The sequence below is a fragment of the Pezoporus flaviventris genome, unplaced genomic scaffold (genome assembly GCF_033815535.1).
Source record: "Pezoporus flaviventris isolate CSIRO_AGI_PZ_B2104156 unplaced genomic scaffold, CSIRO_AGI_Pfla_v1 ptg000037l, whole genome shotgun sequence".
NCBI lineage: Eukaryota > Metazoa > Chordata > Aves > Psittaciformes > Psittacidae > Pezoporus > Pezoporus flaviventris.
In genome coordinates, this window is record NW_026892585.1 from 24,730,359 (window position 1) to 24,751,878 (window position 21,520).

At 37.5% G+C, this 21,520-nt stretch overlaps 1 protein-coding gene across 1 annotated transcript in view; it reads right to left on the bottom strand.

Moving 5' to 3' along the window:
- Nucleotides 1-73: 73 nt before the first annotated feature.
- Nucleotides 74-21,520, bottom strand: part of SNRK (SNF related kinase) — a 39,936-nt gene continuing 18,489 nt past the window's right edge. The window contains exons 4-7 of the mRNA XM_061465037.1: nt 12,537-12,678; nt 9,859-10,071; nt 8,627-8,761; nt 74-3,921 (exon numbers count right to left, since the gene is read on the bottom strand). Of these exons, the coding sequence (XP_061321021.1) occupies nt 2,706-3,921; nt 8,627-8,761; nt 9,859-10,071; nt 12,537-12,678 (1,706 nt within the window). The 3' untranslated portion in view covers nt 74-2,705. The remainder of the gene's footprint in view (nt 3,922-8,626; nt 8,762-9,858; nt 10,072-12,536; nt 12,679-21,520) is intronic.

A 21,520-nucleotide genomic window follows, 5' to 3' on the forward strand; every position in this document is an offset into this window, starting at 1 on the left:
CACTGATAACGTGCTGCCTGTGCTACCCCTGCACCCTGAGCCCCAGCAGAAACAGGGACATGCAAACCACAGCTTAAGCATCAATCAAGATACAGCTTTTATTAACCAGATTTTCCATCTCTGTCGCACACTGTGAGTGCTTATACAACAACGAAGCTAAACACTGCTGGAAGCAATCAGATCAGGTGATACTTCTGTACCCTCTTAACACACAGATTCTTTCTTGGTGAGGATTTTTTTTCTATTTCTGTTCATTGATTCTCCTTATTTAGACTGCTAAATTCTTAAAACTGTGTCAAGATTGTCACGTCTTAAATACAGATTAAGTTGCTAGAGGTACATTATTTTTAATATATATATTTATATACACACATACAGAAAAATACAAGACTGTTTTTCCACAATATTTAATTTATACACTACTATAACTATATGCAACTTTTAAAGACACATTAAGGGGTACAAGAAACTGTTTACTTGCTCTAAATAGTTTGGTCCAATATTATCTTTACTGTAGTGCTTATTCTTGCCCTTCCTCTTACGTGACAACATAACACAACATACACCACATGCACAATCATTCACCTGTCAACAAATGGGTAAAGGACACCACTCAGACTAACATTTGTACACCCAAAGGTTCAACCAGCCACACACAACTCTAAGGTTATGTATGATACAACTATGCAGCATAAATGGTCAACACAGCTGTTCCAAAATGAGCACCATATATACAGTTGTATATAAAAACACTGGAAACAAAATACACCTGGGGTTAGTTAACAGGTGCCATTCCAAGGCTGTACATAATATCAGGAAAGTGTATTTACAATACTTGGAAAAAAGCTGCAACAAATAAGTTTATTGCCAATGCCCTTTATAAACTTATCTCCTACTCGGATGTTACACTCACTGTCTGTGAACCACACATCGCATTTCTGGCCCTTGGTAAGACCCCTACTCAAAAATGTCAAGCAAACGTGTTCTATGGCTTCACCCACACATCTATCCTTGTAGCTTTTAATTTCTAACAAGTGTCATGCTGACTAAACTGCAAGTGCAGTTCAAAACAGAAAGGAGTAAAACACTTGTCCTTGCCTTGCTTAGGAAGCAGAACATAAAATCCCCAGTGAGGGTCAGAGCACTCCACACTGTTCATGCTCCCTCAGTAAAGTCTCTTACTGATCAACAAGAACTGTTGAACCTATGACCAGGCGTGAGGCTGCTCTCTGGTGCTCCACTTGCTCTGCAGTGGATGTGAAAGGCCTCATATCTGACCACTCCGCAAGCATTAGGGGATGCTTAACACCATCAGCTCCTCTCAAGACACCCAGCATCTGCCCAGGGCACTGCTACATAACTACCACTAGGTCTCACCGGCATTGCTTAGAAGACCTAGTGCACAGCGTGAAAAAAATAAAACATTCCTGCCCTTCCCAAAACTAGAAAACTGCAATATATTTTATTCTAAATAATAAAATTCCACAAAGTTAGTTCATCTGGTCAAGTCTCCTTTTGTGCAGAAATACTCTAAGTCAAGACCATGGCATGGCAATGGGAAACCCAACAGAAAGGTTAATTGCTGCAAAATAAATACTTTCCTATATGCTATTTTAAACTGACTGTATGAAAAGCATTATTACTGAGGGAAAATAAGTAGGGCACATGTGGGGAACAGCAGTATCTTAAGTCTTAAAAAGAGTAATAATGAGAAATATGTAATTACAAGAACAACTTCAGTCTGAATCCAGTTACCCAAAAGGTTTTCCATCCCTTATTGCCTCTTGAAATAACAGGGAGAGGAGGAGAGGACAAGGGAAAAGGTCTACAAGGGTAAACCCCTAAAATACTAAGTGTCATGATATACTAATAACAAAAGTAATTCATACAAATACTTTTATTTTCAGTTAGAATGTAAAAACTCAGAAGTAGACTTAATAGTTTACCTTTGTTCTATTAAAAAAGAAGATTGTCTGCTTACAATATTAACACATTTCTATGGAAGAAAGCTGCCTTACAAATCTACTTGCTTTTTTAAAGAAAGAAAGAAAACTACCTCTAGCAAAAAAAGATCTTTTCCATTTGATTTTTGAGCCACAACTTCATCCATATCATAGCTTAAGACAAATAGGTGTGGGTTTAAAATTATCATCAAGATCACTAATTTTCAGTGCACCTTTGCTTTGTACAAGCCTTGGAACATCTGAAAGCTCCCTGAAGAGTTTTCAGCATCAAAACATTATTGCTTTGGTTCTGTTTCAGACACATGGAAGTATGCCACATATCACATATTTTAGTTATCATAGAAGGTCAGAACAAGAATTAACATTTCACAAGCAAACAAAAGCTTCTCTCTCTAATTTAAGTGCAGAACAGGAAACTTCTAAGTGCTCCATTTACATTAGGATCCAGATACTTATATTAATTTAATCCAGATCTTTCATAGTAAAATTATAAATGTAAAAAGTACACAATAAAATATTGTTTTGTTTAAAAAGAAAAACAGATCTGCTAGCAGCATGCAAAGACCATGCACTGTCATACCATCAAGCGAACACAAAATTAAAAGTGTAATAAATAACTGCTCAAAGCTCACTTAAAAATCTTTTAAGACAACAAAAGGGGGTCCGTGACAAGGTGTTCACTGCTCTGAACAGGAAGATTGATGCTGTCAAATAGATCAAGCTACTAAAATCAGGTCATCATCAAATGACATGACAACAACTGGTTTGACTGGAGGTACAGAGAAGCCCCTCCTTTGGGTTACGCTGAATATTCACAGATATCATCTTTTCACAGAGAGGTAGTTGTAGCACACTGTTTTTCAAGTTCCTATTCTTTATCCGTTCAAATTTGTTTGCTGTGACTGACATTTGGTCAGAAAAAAATTTCAGGCTGCCCAGGGACGAAGCCTGGCTTGCACTTCCGCTGGAGCTTATACACATTTTCCATGTTGATTTCTCTTGTACTTTTACACTGGAAAAGGACAGATTGTTTTGAGGATCGATAATGTATTTGGTGCTGCCGTGAATCTGTGAGCCTAGGCAAAGGCTCATAAACTTCAGGCTTTCAACCAGTTCCCCTGCACTTCTAGACGACAGCTGCAGGGAGTTTCCAGATCCAGCACATCGCCGAGTGGAACCTGAAGTGTTGGTGCCACCGCCAGAACTACCAGAGGGGCTCCCCCCACCCTTGTTGTTATCACTTGGGCTTGTTTTGTCTACTCCTCCATTTGCATTACTTGGTTTGCTTTGTCCACCTCCATCTCCCTGGCTGCCGGGTGGCCCTTCACTACTATCCCGCCTGTGCCAGGAATAAGTAAACCCACTATCTTTGTCTAGGCGTCTCCTGCTTTCCGAGTCATCATCGCTTGTTTCTGAGCTACTGCAGCTAGAGCCCCGGCCCTGGCTTTTCCTCCTGTGATAGCGTTTATGCACTGTGCTCGGTGAAGCAATATTCATTTTTAACCTGCTGAGCTTTGGTGGCAAGTTCTCATCCATGTCAAACTCATCATCTGACTCACCCTCCTCAAAGATCTGATTGAGGACTGGTGCACTCTTTCTTGAAGTAAGTCGGTTTGTGACTGAAGGCTTACGGCGCAGAACAACTTGAGTAGAAAGAGAAATAGGTTTCTTATCTTCTTCATCCTCCTCTTCATCCTCTTCTACTCTGAACAAGCACTTCCGGCCACTTGTGGTGGGTTTTAAGCTCACAGATGGGACTGCTGAAAGTGCTGGCCCAGCTAACTCGGGGATGTCCTCCTTCTTTGCTGAATCACCAAGGGTCTTGCTCCTGTGGCCGTTGAGAACACTCTCAGCCATGCGAGCTGGTGACTGAGGAACAGTGGCATGGGAGAGAGGAGAAGCTGTAAGGTCATCCTCCAGATCCTGAGGTACATCAATTTTTGTTGGCCATGATTGCCTACGTAAACAATTACAAAGGATGAAAGAGAAGTCAGATCATGGCAAATAAGAAAATGTAAGATCTGCACAAGAGAAGCACAAGTACTGCCACACAAATTGTCTGCAGAGTGGAATGTTTGTAAATAACAGCACTGAGTGACTGAGGAAAAGGAAACATTCCCAGAGAATGCGCATTCATTTAGAAATGCTGTTATTTGAAAGGAACATCATATATACAAAAGCATAGTTTAGAAATTATGTTGATTACTGTCAAATGAAACCTTAAGATTTCACTTTTCTCAGAAAATGAATTAGGCAATAAAAAAAACAACAAAAAAAACCCTTCAACAACTTGTGTCTCAAAGAAAATAATCTGACACACTTATAAAACAACCACTACCTAGAGGATGATATGAGCTGATTCAAGCACAACTTAGCAGTATTGCAGACACCTTTTAATCTGAAGCTTCTGTTATTTTCTTTCCCCAGTATCCTTACTATACAAATTTAGGTTAGAATTAACCTAAGTGAGATTGAAAAGCTGAGTCAGGAGAAACAATTATCTCATTTTCAGTAAGTCTTATTCAGACCAAGCTCTATTCTACAAAATCCCCTCTATTTTTAAACACACATGAACTGAGATCATACATTTATTTGTCCTTGGCTGAGCAGCTGGAATAATACAGCTGCATGAATCCAGGACTCACACTGCTTGCGAGTATGACATTTGAATCCACTGTAAATCCAAGCTCAAAATTTACAACCGTGTAATAGCATTAGCTCAAATCAAAACTACAGTAACACCTGAGTGTAAATCAGTTTTACAGTTAGCAACCGATATCTCCAGTATCTGAGAGTATCTAACGACTTGTATTCTACTTTAAATACTATATATTGTAATTTTCCTACAATGCACACAGAATAAATTAAGAACAAAGACTGTCAGTATTTCCTCTATTTTGAAAGCCTAATCTAAAAGACCAACACCTTAATACTGAATAATTCTTCAATTGCTTCACTCAGCATAAGTTGCACATTTCTTGTGGAGACCAAGAAACGTTTTCTAACCTCTCAAACTAAGAGTTACCACTAACAAAAAAGACTTTGCCAGTCACTTAACTTTACATAACTAAAGTTCTCCAGCATATTGCATGAAAATATGTAGTAGACACCTCTGTTCAGATATAGGTAGCATATCACAAGACATTCCCAACCATATTTTGGGTGTTCAAAAAGAAAGGGCTGCCTGACTTTGTAGCCCAGTTCAGAAGGAAGGCATAGGAAGAAAGCGGGAGAGGAAATAGAGAATGTTTCACACTAAGTGTGACCCCAGATACCTGCTTGGACAGACTGCATGCAAAGACAGAAGGATCATACCAACTTCCTGATCTCTGCCATGTTATGAGAAGAAACAAGTAAAGGTCAGACACCTCTTTGCTATTCTTATTCTAAATGTGTTGTTCTTAAGTGTTTGGAGGTAATGTAAGCCCCTGCAATATGGCTGCATTTGTTCAAGGCTCATAAAATCTGGATAGAAAAGGATGCTGAACTGTGAGACGCCTGTCTACACAGGTAACAACTGACAGCTACCTACCCAGCTGTATGAGCTGTGAAGAACACTTAAGTCCACACAAAACTCATCCAGCCTAGCTGCACACTTTGTTTTGAAGCTTCAGTTTTGCTTATCAAACCAGTGACACAAAAATCCACCAGGATCCTGACATCCATGTGAGCCTGCGTAGCCTGTTACCTGGTATGAGCCGCACTGGCTCTGTCCTGTCTAACCGGGAGCTACTGGTGGCCTCAGAGCAGCTTCCCTCCAGGAGAGGCTCTGCCTGAGAGAGGCCACCCAATCAGCAGCTCTGATCCAAGCTGTCCAAAAAAGAAGTAGAGCCCTGGCTGTGGCCCTCCTTGGTTTGAGACATTGGCATTCTCCCTTAGGCCCAGTCTTAGGATGGCTCCTGAAAACAGTGGGAACACTGACCTAGTTTTCTGATCACTTGCGTTGTGCTGGGTATTTTAAACAAACAACTGACTTAAGTCAGAAGCAGAACTATAAAAATGACAGAAAATGAAGATCTAAATCTCCCAAGAATTTACCATGCTTTAAGAAGAGAGTGGTTTGTCAACAAAAAAAGGAAAAGAGTTCTGTGGCTGTCACAATAAAGTGTAAATATAATATCTAACAGTCCTGTTGTTTCCAGGCAATAAAACTCCTCACTACAGTATGTTTATCTCTCATAGCAACCCATGTTTGCCTCCCTTCACTTCCCTCTCCCCTTATTCCCAGAAGGCCTGGGGGGAGAGTGGGACAGAAGAGAAGTTCCAGGTTATAAGTTAATTCTATTTTTTCATATCTTCTGAAGTCTCAAAATCAAAGTAACCACTATTTTGTTGTCTTTTCCATAACATATATAAACACTTTGAATTTAGAACCATCAAGAAGATAAGGAGTAACTACCTGGGACCATTAAGGGCTAGAGTTCCCAAGTTTATGCATATATTCTTATGATGAAAAGAAAATTCATACTCATAAGGCAGGTTTCAACAGCTCCAACTTTACAAATTCATACCAAGATTTAGATTCAATGAACTTGTTTGTTCTAGTCCCTTATACAACTGGAGCAGTTTTCTTCTATACAACTTTCTTCTACTGACAGAGTGACACTGATGCAGAGGAAAAAAAAAAAAAACCCACAAAATTTCAAAGCAGACTTTGTATTCACAATTTTCATTTGAAGGTAAACTCAAAAGTTTTCCTCTAAAGTAACCTGTTTTACAACTAATACTTAGTATTACATAAATTTGATGTTCTGCTTGGATTTCTTTTTTTAAAATAAATTGATGTTAAAGAGAGAACTGCAGAGAGAAAGTTACAGTATTACACTTGAAAAAAGCAAAATCTGTAAGGTGGAGCTCCACATCATTTCTGTTCTGTAGCCAACCCTTAGCTTGCCTGCAACAGTAGCTCCTCTAAAGTACTGGTAACCACTGAGCACAAGATAAAATATCCTCCATTAGGGATTATTGAGTGAGTGATCTTACAGGAGCAGCAACAAAATTTCAGTCTGCTCCAGTTCAACCTACAGGGTGCAGTTTTATCTGGAGATGACAAAGGTGTTGAGAACCACACTAAGGTTCAGAGAGAAACAACTCATTATACAGGTAGATGAAATGGTAATCCAAAAAGACTCCTCTAAAAGCCTCCAAAATCCCAGCCTAAATCCAAGGTAACAACCAACGGAGATGATGTATCTTTCACCTAGTTTCCAAATTGTGTGTCCTTAATTTATAACAAATGTCCATTTATTCTAGATTGAACTTGAGGTAGTAGTACTTCACTTTTATCAATTAGGCCAAAGAATCCATGCATACATGCCAGAAGGACACCACAGCATTTATGTCCCTATTATCATTCCTATTAAATTATCTCACATGTGGCCTTGCACGAAAGGTACACAAAGAAAGCTTTGGAAAAAACAAGCTATCCTGTCTTTTTTTCCAAATCCTACAAATAGATTAACATCTCTGAAGGTAGGCAGCAACTCTAAACATCAGCACAAGCATTTAACATTGTTTTCTCATTAACAGATAGCTACTAACAATTGTTGTTAATAACAGTTACCAATTATATTTTACCTAAAGGCAATTTTTGAAGAGGTTGGAGGTTAGAGAAGAAAAATTGATGGAAATGCCTCAGCACAGCGTCCACTTTCACTGGAAAGGTTGTCAAGATGGGCTAATACAGATTTATGTTTTCATTACCAGCAGATCCCCGGTAGAAGTCTTCCACTTCACTCAGGAAATGAAAAACCAGAATGTGTAACAAAAGTAACCGCTCAAAAGCTGCACTGTCCAATAGCAACGTGCTGATGGAAACTATATTATTTGCCTTTCGGGCTTTTTAGTGGGGTTTGTTTTTTTTTTTTTTGGTTGGTTGGTTTTGTTTTTTTCCTGTGTTGCTCTTTTTAAAGGATATGCTGCTGTAACTGAACATACAGGATGCTTTGGTAAGTGGCTGCAGAGCAAATGGACTGGTTGAACATGTCTAGCCCAACTACATGCCAAAACCCCAGTTCCCCCCTCTAGTTTTCCTGTGTCTGAAGCTTTGAAAATCTCAGTGAACACTGCTGTGAGGTTTTTCCATCATGTTTTTGTCAAATAAATAAATAATTAAGAGTATCTATTGCAATGTCTTTAAATGGTTGATAAAGCAGTTATTTCAGTAGTTTTCCTTAGACAACAGGCATTATCAACTGACATGAGAAAGAACATAACCTACAGATGTTTACTCAAAGTTTGATCTAGGGGATGTTCAGCCAATGAAAAAATCAAAGCTAACAATTAAACCATAACATCAAATTCAGAGTGATTTCTCATTTATAACTAATTACCCATCAACAAGTTTATGGATTATGCAACTGATTTTTTTCCAGGCATATTTTTTTACAGAAGTTTGTCTGAGGTCGACGAACACACCCTTTCCTAGCAGATGTGAAAACTTGCTGCTTCAGACACAGACCTCAAATTGATTAGTCATTTCATGAAAAGTGTAGGAATTGAAGATATTATTGGTAACTGATTTCTGAAGTGTCGACAGCACTTTGAAGACAGTTAAGATTTGCAATAAATAAATATTTTACTACTTGAGCAATTCAGCAATATTCTCAGAAAGGCAAGTTAAAAAAAAAAAAAAGAAACCATTTAGATTCCTAAATTCTCACCTGAACTGAGCTTTGATGTTGCTGGGGCTTGCAGATCTGGTCTGAATTTCTTTCTCTTGTTTTTCTCGCAGAATCCTTTCAGCTAGTAAGAAGTAAGTAGCAGTGATGTGATTGTATTTGTTAGTTTCCAATGCCCTGCGGAAAGTACAAAACATGAAATAAACCATACATCAATGGTTTTCTCTAAACTGGACATGCATCTCACACAACCTGTTCTCCTTTTCAGAGCAGAAAGAGTGCCTGAAAGCAGAACTGTGTATTTTTGATGTTTTGACAAGCATGTCTTGGTTTTATTAAAAATAAAGAGACAAGAAGTCTAGTAATTTCAATTTAAGTAGGATGAGGACATCCTCAGAATGTAATCCAAAAAGAAATTAAGGAATTCTTCCTTTACTGAACATTCTTTAAATGATAAAATTTTATTTCAATTGATGCTGTACCCCAGTGACGGGCTTTCCCACTAGCACTTACAACCACAAAGCACTAATATTTGTTAATGCAACAACTGGAGGAAAAACCTTCATTGTTTTAGGGCTGCCACATTAAGTTTGTGGTAAAATCAAGTTCATAAGCCAGTAAGCATCATTCAGACATTCTAACAAGAAAGGATGCCGCTGTTATGCAGCTAAAAGCTTAAGTAAGACTAATGCTTCCCCACACACACCAACAGACAGTTTTTCCATCTTAAACACAAACAAATAGAAAACACAATTTTAAGTCCTCTTTCAATTTTGGTAATATTTTAGAAATTTGTGTGGTTTAATCTATTAGGAGGAACTGTAGCTTTCTGGCAAGCTCGCTCAGTGACAATGACTTTTGCATTATGTAGATAAAAGGAACAGTATTTTTAGTTAACAGAAGATTCAGGTAACATACTAATGGAAAAATACCAGAATCTATCACTTCCAACTATGTGTGAGATATGAAGCACAAGTAGAAGCAATTCAAAAACAGTTACATTTACTCAAGGTGGCAAACTGCTGCAGGAATTAAACACTGTTCAAACACATTTTTCTAAGTATTTTTCCTAAGGTTGGGACTGCTTCAGTATATTTCATCCTGCAATATCCTATTACAGAGCAAGATTGTAATATTTTGTCTGTAAACTGAATAGCTTGATACTTAAACACTGAAGTGCCCAGGTTCTCACGACATCCTTTAAGTAAGCAAAAGCTGTACAAAACAAACTGCATATAGAAAGCTGGTAACGTAATATAGAACTGGTAACTTACTCCACTATTGTATCTCGGTCTGCTATATCCCCAAGGACCATACGTTGTATTATACTGTTGTGTTCCTCTTCAGAGAGATTTTTATATGACACAAGAGGAATATTGTACTTTGTTGCAGGAGAAGGGTCAACTCCTTGGAGCCACGCATGGTTTTCAATCTCTTCTAAAGATGCCCTTCGCTTTGGGTCTCTCTGCAACATCCGTGTAATTAGACTGTGAATAAAAAATAAATCTAAACAAAATGCACTCACATGTTTAAAAAGCAGCCACTGTAAGAACAACATTAGGAAGAAATTTTCTGCTGTTGGCTAAATAGATCTTTAGAAGTATCTACAGTAAAGAATGTGATGGGAAATTATTTATGCTCAAAGACATTCCAAATACTGCTGAACCAAAACAAATGACTGACTTATTAAAAACTATAAATGCCACAAACACAGCAGTTTTCATTTATTATGCTTAGGTTCTTAACCTGATTTTTCCAGTTTGTTTGGTTTTAATAGGTCTTATAGGGCAACTGTCACAGACAGACTACAATTTTCTATTATTGCTGCTTTCAACAGGAATATGGAATGACAAAGTAAGTAGAAATATTTTATTCTGAAGTAGCTATCAGACATTTGATTCTTCAGTTTCCCTGAGAGAACAGTGATCTGTTCTATCCAAAGATTAAAAAAAAACCACAAAACAAAACACTGTCCGAGATGATGAAGTGACAAACCTACTAATGGGTTGATACTGAGTGTTTACAAGCACTGGAAAGGAAGTGCATAAACTCCCCAAATAAACAGCGGAAGAAGACTTGATTAGCACAGCACATCTTGTTCACTTACTATATGTGAAAAATTCTTGGGGGAGGTATTTTTGGCTTTGCATGACAAATAGAATGTGAATATACAGTTTTAGTGCCAAGGTTTTAATGAAACTTTATTGCTCCAACATGTGGAATGAACATTCTGCGGTTCTCACATAATGCTTTTTATTGCACTAATATACTACACCATGCAACTTTAAACTGTAAGGCCACACAAATCAGAAAGCTAATTACAATTTTCTTTTATTATTACTTCTTTTTAGTGCAAGATGATGCATAGAATTATAAATGGAAGTTTACTCAGGATTCTTGAAACTCTACTGTAAAAAAAGAAATGTCACATACATACTTAGTAGCTGTAGTTTCTGCCTTTACCAAAAAACGAAAGGTGGGGAGAGACATGGAAGCCTTGATTTTCTTTGCTTTTGTTAGTATTGTGACAGAAAGGGAACAAATTACATACTTCATTTGACTTTTTTTAAACTGCACCTGTAGTGAAACCCCACAAATGTGCCACATATACCTCCTGCTTTAAGTTTGCTTACGCATCCCAAACCACCAAGAATGCTTTCACTCCAAGCAGAAAGTTTAAATATTCCCAGTGTCTTTTCCCTAAGAAAACCTATGGAGGACTTGAGTAATGGATCATACCTTGTTGATAAATCACACAGAAAAAGCACATCTACTTGGGCCTTTAAGATAATTAGTATTAACCACTATATTAAGCAAAAGGCTGCAAAAATACATTTCCTGGCCTCAGCAGAGCATGCAGCATCTCCAGAGGTTTATTCGACAGAATTCACTGATAAGAGCTCTTTTAAACCTCTTCCTGTATTGTATTTTAAGCCTCTTCCTGTACGTAAAGCTCTTCAAGCTGCTGAGAGCACTGACAGCAGCTTTTCCATGTTCCTGGAAATACTAGACACTAATGACAAGACACAAAAAAACAGCTATGGCATGTTATGCGTTAGATTCCTGGAGCACACAGATGACAGGTGAAGAGAGGAAAGGTCATTATGACCACAGCTATAGCAGATTTCATGTTGTGCCAAGCAGCAGAATCCTAGATGCTGCTCTAGCTTTTGACAGAATCAAATGCATTTTTCAAGCATTTCTAAAAGCACCCAGATTTTTAATTCTTACTGAAAATTAAAAGATTGCAAATTCAAGAACCCAGTCAAACACTGTAAAATAGTCTAAGTGATGCAACTGGGACACATATTAAAAGGACTGAAGAGGTTATTAACTGATAGGGAAATACTGGAATGCATCAAAAAAACAAAAAAAGGTCCATTGAACACTGCAGAAAAACAGTATCAAAATGAGTCATGATTCCCAAGTGGCATATGGTATTTTAAGACAATATTTTTCTCCCTTGATAGCCTAGAATATTGATTTGAAGTTGCAACTTCTGTAGGAGATGAGCAAAACTTGCTGTAATATTGTTGGGTTTTGACAACTTGTGTTTTGACCAGAAACCTGCAGGCATTGTTACCTTTCTAACCTCTGCCACAGAATACACTCAGCAACGCCTTGCAATTTATCCAGCAATCAGTGATAAGCAACTTCTTCAGTCATTTATAAAATGCATGACAACTAAGACACACAAAGATACATTGTGTAAAACCAAAATGAAGTGTCACACAAGTGTGGGGAAAAAACATATTGGCAAAAAATATCAGAGGATTAATCTTTAGACACAAAGAATAAGAAAAGCAATACTGGTGCCCAAGAAACTACCCAATCGACAGAAGGAGACAGGCAAGGAATATTCCACACATGGATAATATGGTATGGGCAGTTCCCAAAGGTAATGAGAATCCACGTCTATGAATACTTGCAAGTTTTTTAGTACTCTACTTACTCTTTACATTCTTTGGACACATGAGGTGGCACTGTGTATTTGCAGTCCATTATCATAGTCAGAGTTTCACTGTCATTTGCTTCTTGAAATGGTGGTTGTCCGCAAACCAGCATAAAGAGGATGACCCCCAAACTCCATATATCTGTAAATATACAGCACATACTGTAAAATAACAGTTGAGAAACAGACATAATTACCATAAAAACCATAAAATATTCTTGAGATGCATACTGAGGTGATTACTGCAGTCCTGATTATAAGCACTACTTACGGCATTTGCAATTACACTGAAGTACAAAACACAGTAGTTCCACTGTTTGACAGCTTTTACAGTTTCAGAGGGGAAAAAATATCAGAATTCATGGCTTTAAGTCATGCATAACGTGCGAGATGCATAACACCTTCAACAGCAAAGAGCTAGATAAAGCTCAAGATAAGCTGGTCACTCAGAAGAATTCATTACCCTTTTCTTCACTGGTAGGCACAGGTTATTAAAGAGATTTGTATTCAAAGCATGTTCTTTTCTGAAGGACTAACATAAATTGGTCTTAGTACAGTTTACATGTTACTCTGAAGTAAGAAATCCCAAAGAAAGCCACTTATTTCAATGAAGCTGATTTAGGTATGTTTTTCCTTCAGTGATTTTTGCTACTTCCACTGGTAAACCATTAATTTATGTAAAACCATCTTCTTACACCAATCATATTGCAAAGTGTAAAGGGGTGGTTGGTATTTTTTGGTGGTGGTGGTGGTGTTTTTGGTGTTGGGCTTGTTCTGGTTTGTTTTTTTAAAATATCCCAATGTAACAATTAACAGTGATTTCTACTACACTCTGGGAGTCTTCTTGTTCCCTTTTATTTCCTGCTTGCATAAATATAAAAACACTTAACTTTCTTGTTCCCCAGTGAAGTGACACAGAAAAAAGATGAGAAAGAAGCACTTCCAGGCATGATGCCCTTTAGTTGGTTTCTACTTACTGTAAAAGCTAACATTTAGTTCAAATCATAAAGAGTTTGCCTGAAAGAAAATATTTCACAAGTCTCCCTGCATTCAATACAAGAAGCTTAAATATTGAGAAAAGTATCATACTGAAGAAAAATAAATAACTACAATATATGCTTAGAGAAAAGGCCATGCTCTGACACTTACGCTACAACTCCATGATCTGGAAATTTCAGCTGTAATTTTGGGTCTTACATCTTAGCACTTCACCAATCCATACCCAGTAAAACCAAACCAACAGATGAAGTGAGAAAACCTGAACTGTCAGACAACTCCTGAGGAAAGAGAGGAAAGCAGCTGGCACGGGGCGAGGAAGCAGGGCACACCAGTTTGTTCTTGGGAAGAGCTTGCAGGAGGGAACCACACTAAGTTACCCACCCAACTGCATCTTACTTTATATGGCTTATTCAAAATACTTGACATGCATTTAACACTGAAGGATGGGTACAATTTTATTTAATAACATAAATAACATACATTCATCCCTAAAACAATTACTCGTTTTGCTACTTACAACCCATTCTTCATATGGTTTAGCTGACAGAGGAACAGAAAAACTATATGGTAATTTTTGTTCGAGCTCTAATTTGTAGTAAGTATATCCTATTAACTCAGACAATTATCTGATCTGTTAGGCTTACTAAGGCCTCAATTCTGTAGGTACTGAGCATTTTGAGGCCTGTACACCATATCACGCATACCTGCAAATTTAACATGACTATTCCCATGTTTAAGATTCAGTAAGTGCTTAAATACTTTGATAGCCTCATGCCAGAAAGCTAAATGTTCTGTAATATGGGATTTTAAAAAGCCTCACAAGAGGGATGATTTGATCTAAAAGACACACATCTTTAATTTTGTAAAACTACTTATACCTTTCTCCTGCTGTTCTGTTTGAAAGCCGCCAAAGGTTTTGGGGCATTATCCAAATCTGTTTGGATGTCCCACAACACAACAGATTACAAGAACTCATTTTTTGCAAGCACATAAAACATATGAACTTATGCTTTCCTATGAACAGTCATCTTTTAGATATTCATGTCCTTCCTAGGTTCTTATCTTTGCCTAAAGATCTATTTTGTGGTATGATCTATCCTAGTATTCTGTTTGATACTCTCCCCATAATAGAATTCTCCCTGTCTTATTTCAGTACAAAGTATTTGTGAAGAGTTCGCATAGTATTCATAATTACAGACAAATTATGTTTGCGATAATAAAGCAATATACATTGGTAAATTTAAGCCAAGAGAAAAATATTGGGAAGGGAAGCAATATAATTAAGTTGTAAGCTAAAAATAAGCATATAAAGTGTTTAAACAGAAGAAAAAAATCCCACAATACTCTAAGAAATCAAGCTTAAACCAGTAATACAGTATTGAGAAAAGAATAGCAATCTCAGTAAGACAGAAATTAAAGTTCCATGAAATCATCATATACAGGAAACTCTAGTAGACCTTGAAGTTTCAACTGCACTGAATAGATACTAAACATCCTTAAGTCTTTCCTTTTAGCAGGCAGCCTCTTAATCAATTTTCTGTTTTACACAAGTGGCTTCTTTTCTTGGATATACATATGCTTCTCTATTTCAGTTTGGAAGGATTTATGATGATAGATATCATTTTAGTTTTCCTAAAGTTATTTAGATAAACCTGGATGAACATTTATGTTATAAAAGGAATAAAAAACACTCTTCAGAAGCAGAACCCAACTAATGAAACAAGCTTTTTCCTCTCTTTTTTTTTAAATACACCTGCAAGAGAAATAAAATACAAACTCTAGCTAATAGTGAAGTATCAATCATGTTGGAACTGTTCATGAGGTACCATTCCTACGGTAACAGTTGGACTGGGTGATCTTAAAGGTCCTTTCCAACCTAGTTGATTCTATGATTCTATGCACTGAACTGGTACTCTATGTCCACGTGTCATGCATTTTGTAAAATGCACAAGATGTATACTAAAAAGGCATCATGTATGCAGAAAAAAGTTTTGTTAGAAACTTGAAATGGTGCTAAAGACTCTTTGACCTTGTCACATCATCTATACGTTTTCTTACACTCTCAGCAAAGAGCACTAGGGTAGCAGCAACTATACTATCTCATTCTTGCATACTACAAAGCTTACCATTACATTTTTCAGACAAATGTGTACTTTGTTAGCCTGCCAATATAGCAGACACTTATTCTGATGTGACCAACAAATAGCAATGGAGAGAAAAAATTCCATTGCTTTTACTCTCACCATATTTTTATAGCTGTGGCTGAAGATCAACTTCCTTGAATCTACAGTCATGGCTGCTAAAATGACTTAGCTCAGAGTGTCAAGGACACAGCTTAGCAGCCTAAGCAGACTTGAAAGTACAATAATAACTAGGAAACAAGAAAATATTGTGCCTAAAGAAGTTTAATCTGCATGTTAAGACTGAAGACAGAAAAATCACTGGAAGACTTAGTGCAGACCTTATTATGTCACAAGACAGATGTCGTCTCGAGGTCACCTTCACAAGCACTCCTATTATATTATAGCAAGCCTCTTCTCATGGAAGCATAGACAAGTGAATTAAGAGGCCAAATTCAAGAGTTCTGTCTTGCTCCTTCACATGCAGACTCCCTAATCAAGGGGTTGCTTCCTGGTCCATTTTCTCTGTCACAGTTTAACTAGACCCAGTCACTTGTTTGCAACTCTACATTGCAATTAAAACCAACCAACCTGATAAATGATGCAACATCTTTAAAAAGACTCTCTTTCTGGTCAATTGCAAGTTTCCACCTTGTTAAATGCACAACAGAAAATGTACATGTTGTTACAGCCACATCTAAGAAAAAAGAAAACTCACGGTGTTTGCATGTGTGTCCCCCACCCCAAAGTGGCAAAACTTACTGCATTTTCCAGCAGCCTTTTTCCTATATACAAGTGACCAGAGATCAGCCTACAGATCTTTGGTTACAGGTGTTTGCAGAAGTTTTTGATGGTCTTTGACTACAAAAGTTGCATAATGACAAAGCTCACTACATTTTGTCATCCAGCATTTCAGACAATAATCCATGAGAGTTTGCTTAAAAAGAATGATCAATACATAAGCAATCATCATAATCATGCATCACAATAATTAGGAGGGGTGTTGCCAGCAGGTCAATTGAGAAGACCCTTCTGAGGCCACATCTGAAGCTCTGTGTCCAGTTCTGGGCTCCACAGTACAATAGGGATATGGACATACTGGAGATAGACCAATGAAAGCGATGAAGGGACTGGAGCATCTCTCTAGGCGTCCCTGCTTGACCAGGGGGATTACACCAGATGACGTTCAGAGACACCCTCCCTGCAGCATGAAGCACCAAGAGTAAAAATATACTTCCTTTTGCCCATGAGAAGCAGCACATTCTAGGTGTTTGAGAAACTGAAAGCATGACAGCACAGCAAGAACTAAAACAACATTGATAGTGTGAACACACAGAACTTGAATGCTTCATTTAAAGCAGCACAGTGTTGTCTCAGCTCCACTATAACACAATTATTTTTCACTTCTCACTGTGTAAAGCGTACAGTAAGTGTATGGTAAGTGTAAAGGAAGTGGTAAAAAAATGCTGACAGGAAGCAGGAAACATTAAACAAATTTTCAAGTAACTTAATTTGAAATATATGAGCGCAGGAAGAACAATGGAAAAACGGAACTGGTATTTTAAAAGTGGATTATTCAGTGGTATTTCAAACTACCACCATTACTCAAGACAACAGCTGCGTGCAATTCTAAACAAAATAAGAACAGTAACAACAGTATCTTGCCCTTCTCACAAAATTTCATATATTCACTTTTTCCAAGAAACACACAACACGCTGGATTAAATAAAAAGCAGAATTTTTATTGGCAGATAAAAGAATGGTTTGGATTGGAAAGGACCTTAAGATCATCTAGTTCTAACCCCCTGCTATGGGCAGGGACACCTTCCACTAGACCAGGTTGCTCCAAGCCCCTGTGTCCAACCTGGCCTTGAACACTGCCATGGATGGGGCAGCCACAGCTTCTCTAGGCAACCTGTTTCAGTGCCTCACCACCCTCACAGGGAAGACCTTCTTTACATCCAACCTAAATCTCCCATTTAAACCCATCACCCCTTTTCTTATCCCTACAGCCCCTAACGAAGAGTCCCTCTCCAGGATCCTTGTAACCCCTTTAAGACACTGGAAGGCTGCTATGAGGTCTCCACACAGCTTCTCTTCTCCAGGCGGAATAGCCCCAACTTTTTCTCAGCCTGTCTTCATTTGGGAGGCGTTCCAGCCCCCTTATCATCCTCATGGCTCTCTTCTGGACTTGCTCCAATAACCTCATGTCCTTCTTATCTCAGTTTCCAGGACAACAGATACCCTTCCAGTTTTACTTTATAAAGTTTTTATTTTATATGTTTTGAAGACACTTATAGTTTGACATAGATAGTACTATCAAAAAGGGGAAAATAATCTCCTTTGTAAAAAGGATCCATAAACTTGAGGATTGAAAGTACTGTTTATAAACATCTCTTCTGAATTTAAGTAGGTGACCTACACTCCCAACATGCAAGTAAGTTTAAACATGCTGGTTTGCCAGCCTTCAGTGTAATCTGAAAGCCAATGTTTAAACTCTGAAGATTTCAAAGCAGATAGTCCAAAATAATGAATTAATACCCGCATAACATTTTGAAAGAGTTAAAAGATCAACAGTTAAATAACTATATGGTACATGCAAGAAATACTAAGTTTATACCCAAATTTTTATTTTTAAGCCATTCTATATATGCAAAAAATCAATCCTGCATCTGTGCTTTCCACCTTTCTCTACTGGAGATTTGTAATTGCGTGTTTTACTGTCAAATTCAGAAAAATACTGCAAAAAAAGGTTTAAAGAAATAAAAATTATGCTTCTAAGATACAATTTTTTGTTCACCCATTTAATGCAATAACTATGGTACATTTTGGAGAATTGCTTCCAGAATAGTGCCATCTGCCTAAGAGATGCAAGATCTTTATGCATGGCTGTCTGAGAAATTAGTAAAGGAGAACCAGATTATTTTATTATAGTGCATTTTTACAGGATTTTTTTTATTTCCCTGAACAATACACAAAGCCACAAAACAGGAACATTCTTTGCCATTCAGTTTTGTGCTGTCATAATCAGTGCTGCTCTATTATTCTTTCCTATTAACAGAGAAAACTTATCCGTCCTCTGGATCCTAAGGAAGACAGAAGATGGAGGTTTGCGTTCAGCTGATCAAGTGCTTTGACCAACACTTGGTCAGTACATGCTGCCCATTCTTGTTCTGTACCCTGCTACTGACCATTTCTGCTCACATCCTAGGTGTCAAAAAATGGGAATAACTCCTTCTGCTGAGAGACTGCTTCCACCAGCACAGCAGAAAATGACACCTTGATCTTTCATTTGTAAATCCCAAAGACTGTTCTTACCCTATTAAAAAGAGAGAGTTCACTCAAACTGTGTGAAAGCCTCAGTCAAGATCTAGTGATCTTATTTGGTCAAAAGCATCAACTGTGACAAGACAGCTGCATAAGCAGATTAGAAAGATGTTGGAGCAGCAATGAGATAAAAGCCTGACATCTCATCAAAGCAAGGCTTTCAAAAAAAATAGCATCTCTTATTAGACCTGCTAATAACTGGGAAAAGGAGGAAGAAAAATAAAAACTCAGTTTTAAGGAATAGATGTTTTTCTTTAGATCGCCACACAGTTGCCAAAACATTTTTTTAAGTGAATAGAGCCCCTGTAGTATGTTGACACCTTGTGTCAACTCAGGGGAAAAATCCTAGCTGAGACAGTTTCCTACCTTTACACACCATTAGAAGCTGTAGATACACATTTAAAAGCAAAGATGACAACATCTATTTACATTTTTACCCATTCACTGAATGGCACTAGGTCACTAAAGGGCTACACAAGCACCAATATCAAAAAACCACAAAGGAATGTGCAGAACTATATGGGCAAGATCTGAGTGCAGAGTAAGACTGCTTTTTTGCGACCTTTAAATGGGCTACAGCATTGTTTCCCTTCAGTTCAATGCAAATACGGTTTGACATAGAGATACACAGTAAAGAACTCTGCAAAGATGTACCTTACTCCCCTTGCATACCATTTTAAGATATTAGCTAAAATGCTACGTTAATGCCAAAATAAAAATTAATCAGGTTTAAGACAAAACTTTTAGATATTGTAATAAATGTACTGCTGGATAGTGCAACCAGATAAAGGAGCAGGTTTTGTAAGCCAAACTCCTTGCCCTGGGCCAATGACTCACCATACATTTGCAGTTATATTCCCTTATCACAGCTCAGAACTGAGGTGCCACTGCCAATTCTAGATTTGAGACTCTTAACTGAAGAAACAAAGGGAAGACAAGGGCTACAGAGACCCACTTTTAGCAAAGCAGATCTAACCAAGAATTTATTTTTAACAATTTCAAGTTATTTTACTATTCTTAGTAATTTAGAAGTTGGAGGCTTTCTGGAAACTGATTAATGCTCTACTCCCCTTAAAGGGTAATCTAATTTGCCCTCTTCAGAAAGCTGAACTTAGAACTTAGGCCTGACATGCTGCATTGAGCATGCTTATGACCTGTAAAACTTCAAAGGATTATGTTGAAGGAAGGCACAGGTATACTGCAGTGGTCAAAATCTAGGTCTCTTTCAAAAGCACAGTGAAGACCTCAAGATGCAATTTAGCCTTTAATTTGCATAGTAGTATATTGAAACTGCCATTGCTATAACAAGAATAAAATACGCGAGATTAGGATTTCTAAAAGCAGTAGTAGCTAGATGCAGTAGAGAATATTTTATTGTTTTTAAAGCCATTAAATAATGTTGAACTTGAAAGGACTGTTAAAGCAGGATTCCCAGGATCATAACAACCAGGGCTTTGTATATGCAACTTCCTTACATAACATGAAGTCACTGCCATAGAAACCAAACTACATCATTAGCTGTCTATGCTATGCCTGCCTTAACACAGGGCAGTCAAACATCTGTTATGCTCAAGTTTGTGCACTGTACAAAGGATATCCATATTCCTCTGCTTAACCACTGGAGCTTCACCATTTCATTAGGTATTGATTGCTTTCTAAAGTTCCTCATTTACTCCTAAAATAAGCACTATGGATTTCAGAAAGTTAGTTTACGTGACATAAGGGATTCTTATACCTTAAGATTCAAATTTCTACCGCTCCTCAGAAGTCAAACATGTCACGCTTTGTATATGCTATGTGAATTTGTGATTTTAAGCAGCCTAAAACACATATTCATATCGAAATAGACACATTTCACTTTTAAGTACCTAATGTAAATTGAGTCTGCTTATTAAAGTTGTTTATTTTTGTCCTTGACAGGAAAAAGGTGGGTTTTTTTTTTCTTCTAGCTTAAATGTAGAACTGCTTAACAGTTTATACAGTACATATTTCTCAGTTAATAAGAGAAATCTTTCTCCAGAAAGTCTGCTTCTTCAAAAGTGATTTGTAACACTGAGTAAATTTAGTCAGGTTTTATGCATTTCTCGTTGTAATGTTTACTACTAGAAGCCATTTAATGAGAAAAAAAAAACCAAATCTTTTATGGAGATGACAGTAACGTTTACATGTTTATTTTGCCACTGCAGCAGTATCAACACTGTGGATAAATGAAGGATGGAAATGGACCCCAATTTCCAGCACCATGGGCAATCTTAAGACATTAAAGAATGTGATCACAACTGCTTCAAAACAGATTTATGGAAGAAAGCCCAATCCATAGAAAAAGACACATCAGCTTTTAAATATTAAGTTCTTCTATGTAGAAGTAAAAAGCAAAATCCAATGCAAAGATCATCAGCATCTCTGCACTTTGGGCACAGTCAGGGCTATGCAGCAGCTGAACAGTATGTAAAGACTGCTGTTTTAAACTCCAGACAAAAAACCCTATTATGAACTGCTTTGTTTGGATTGTAATTTAGGGGTGCAACCTTCACTGGG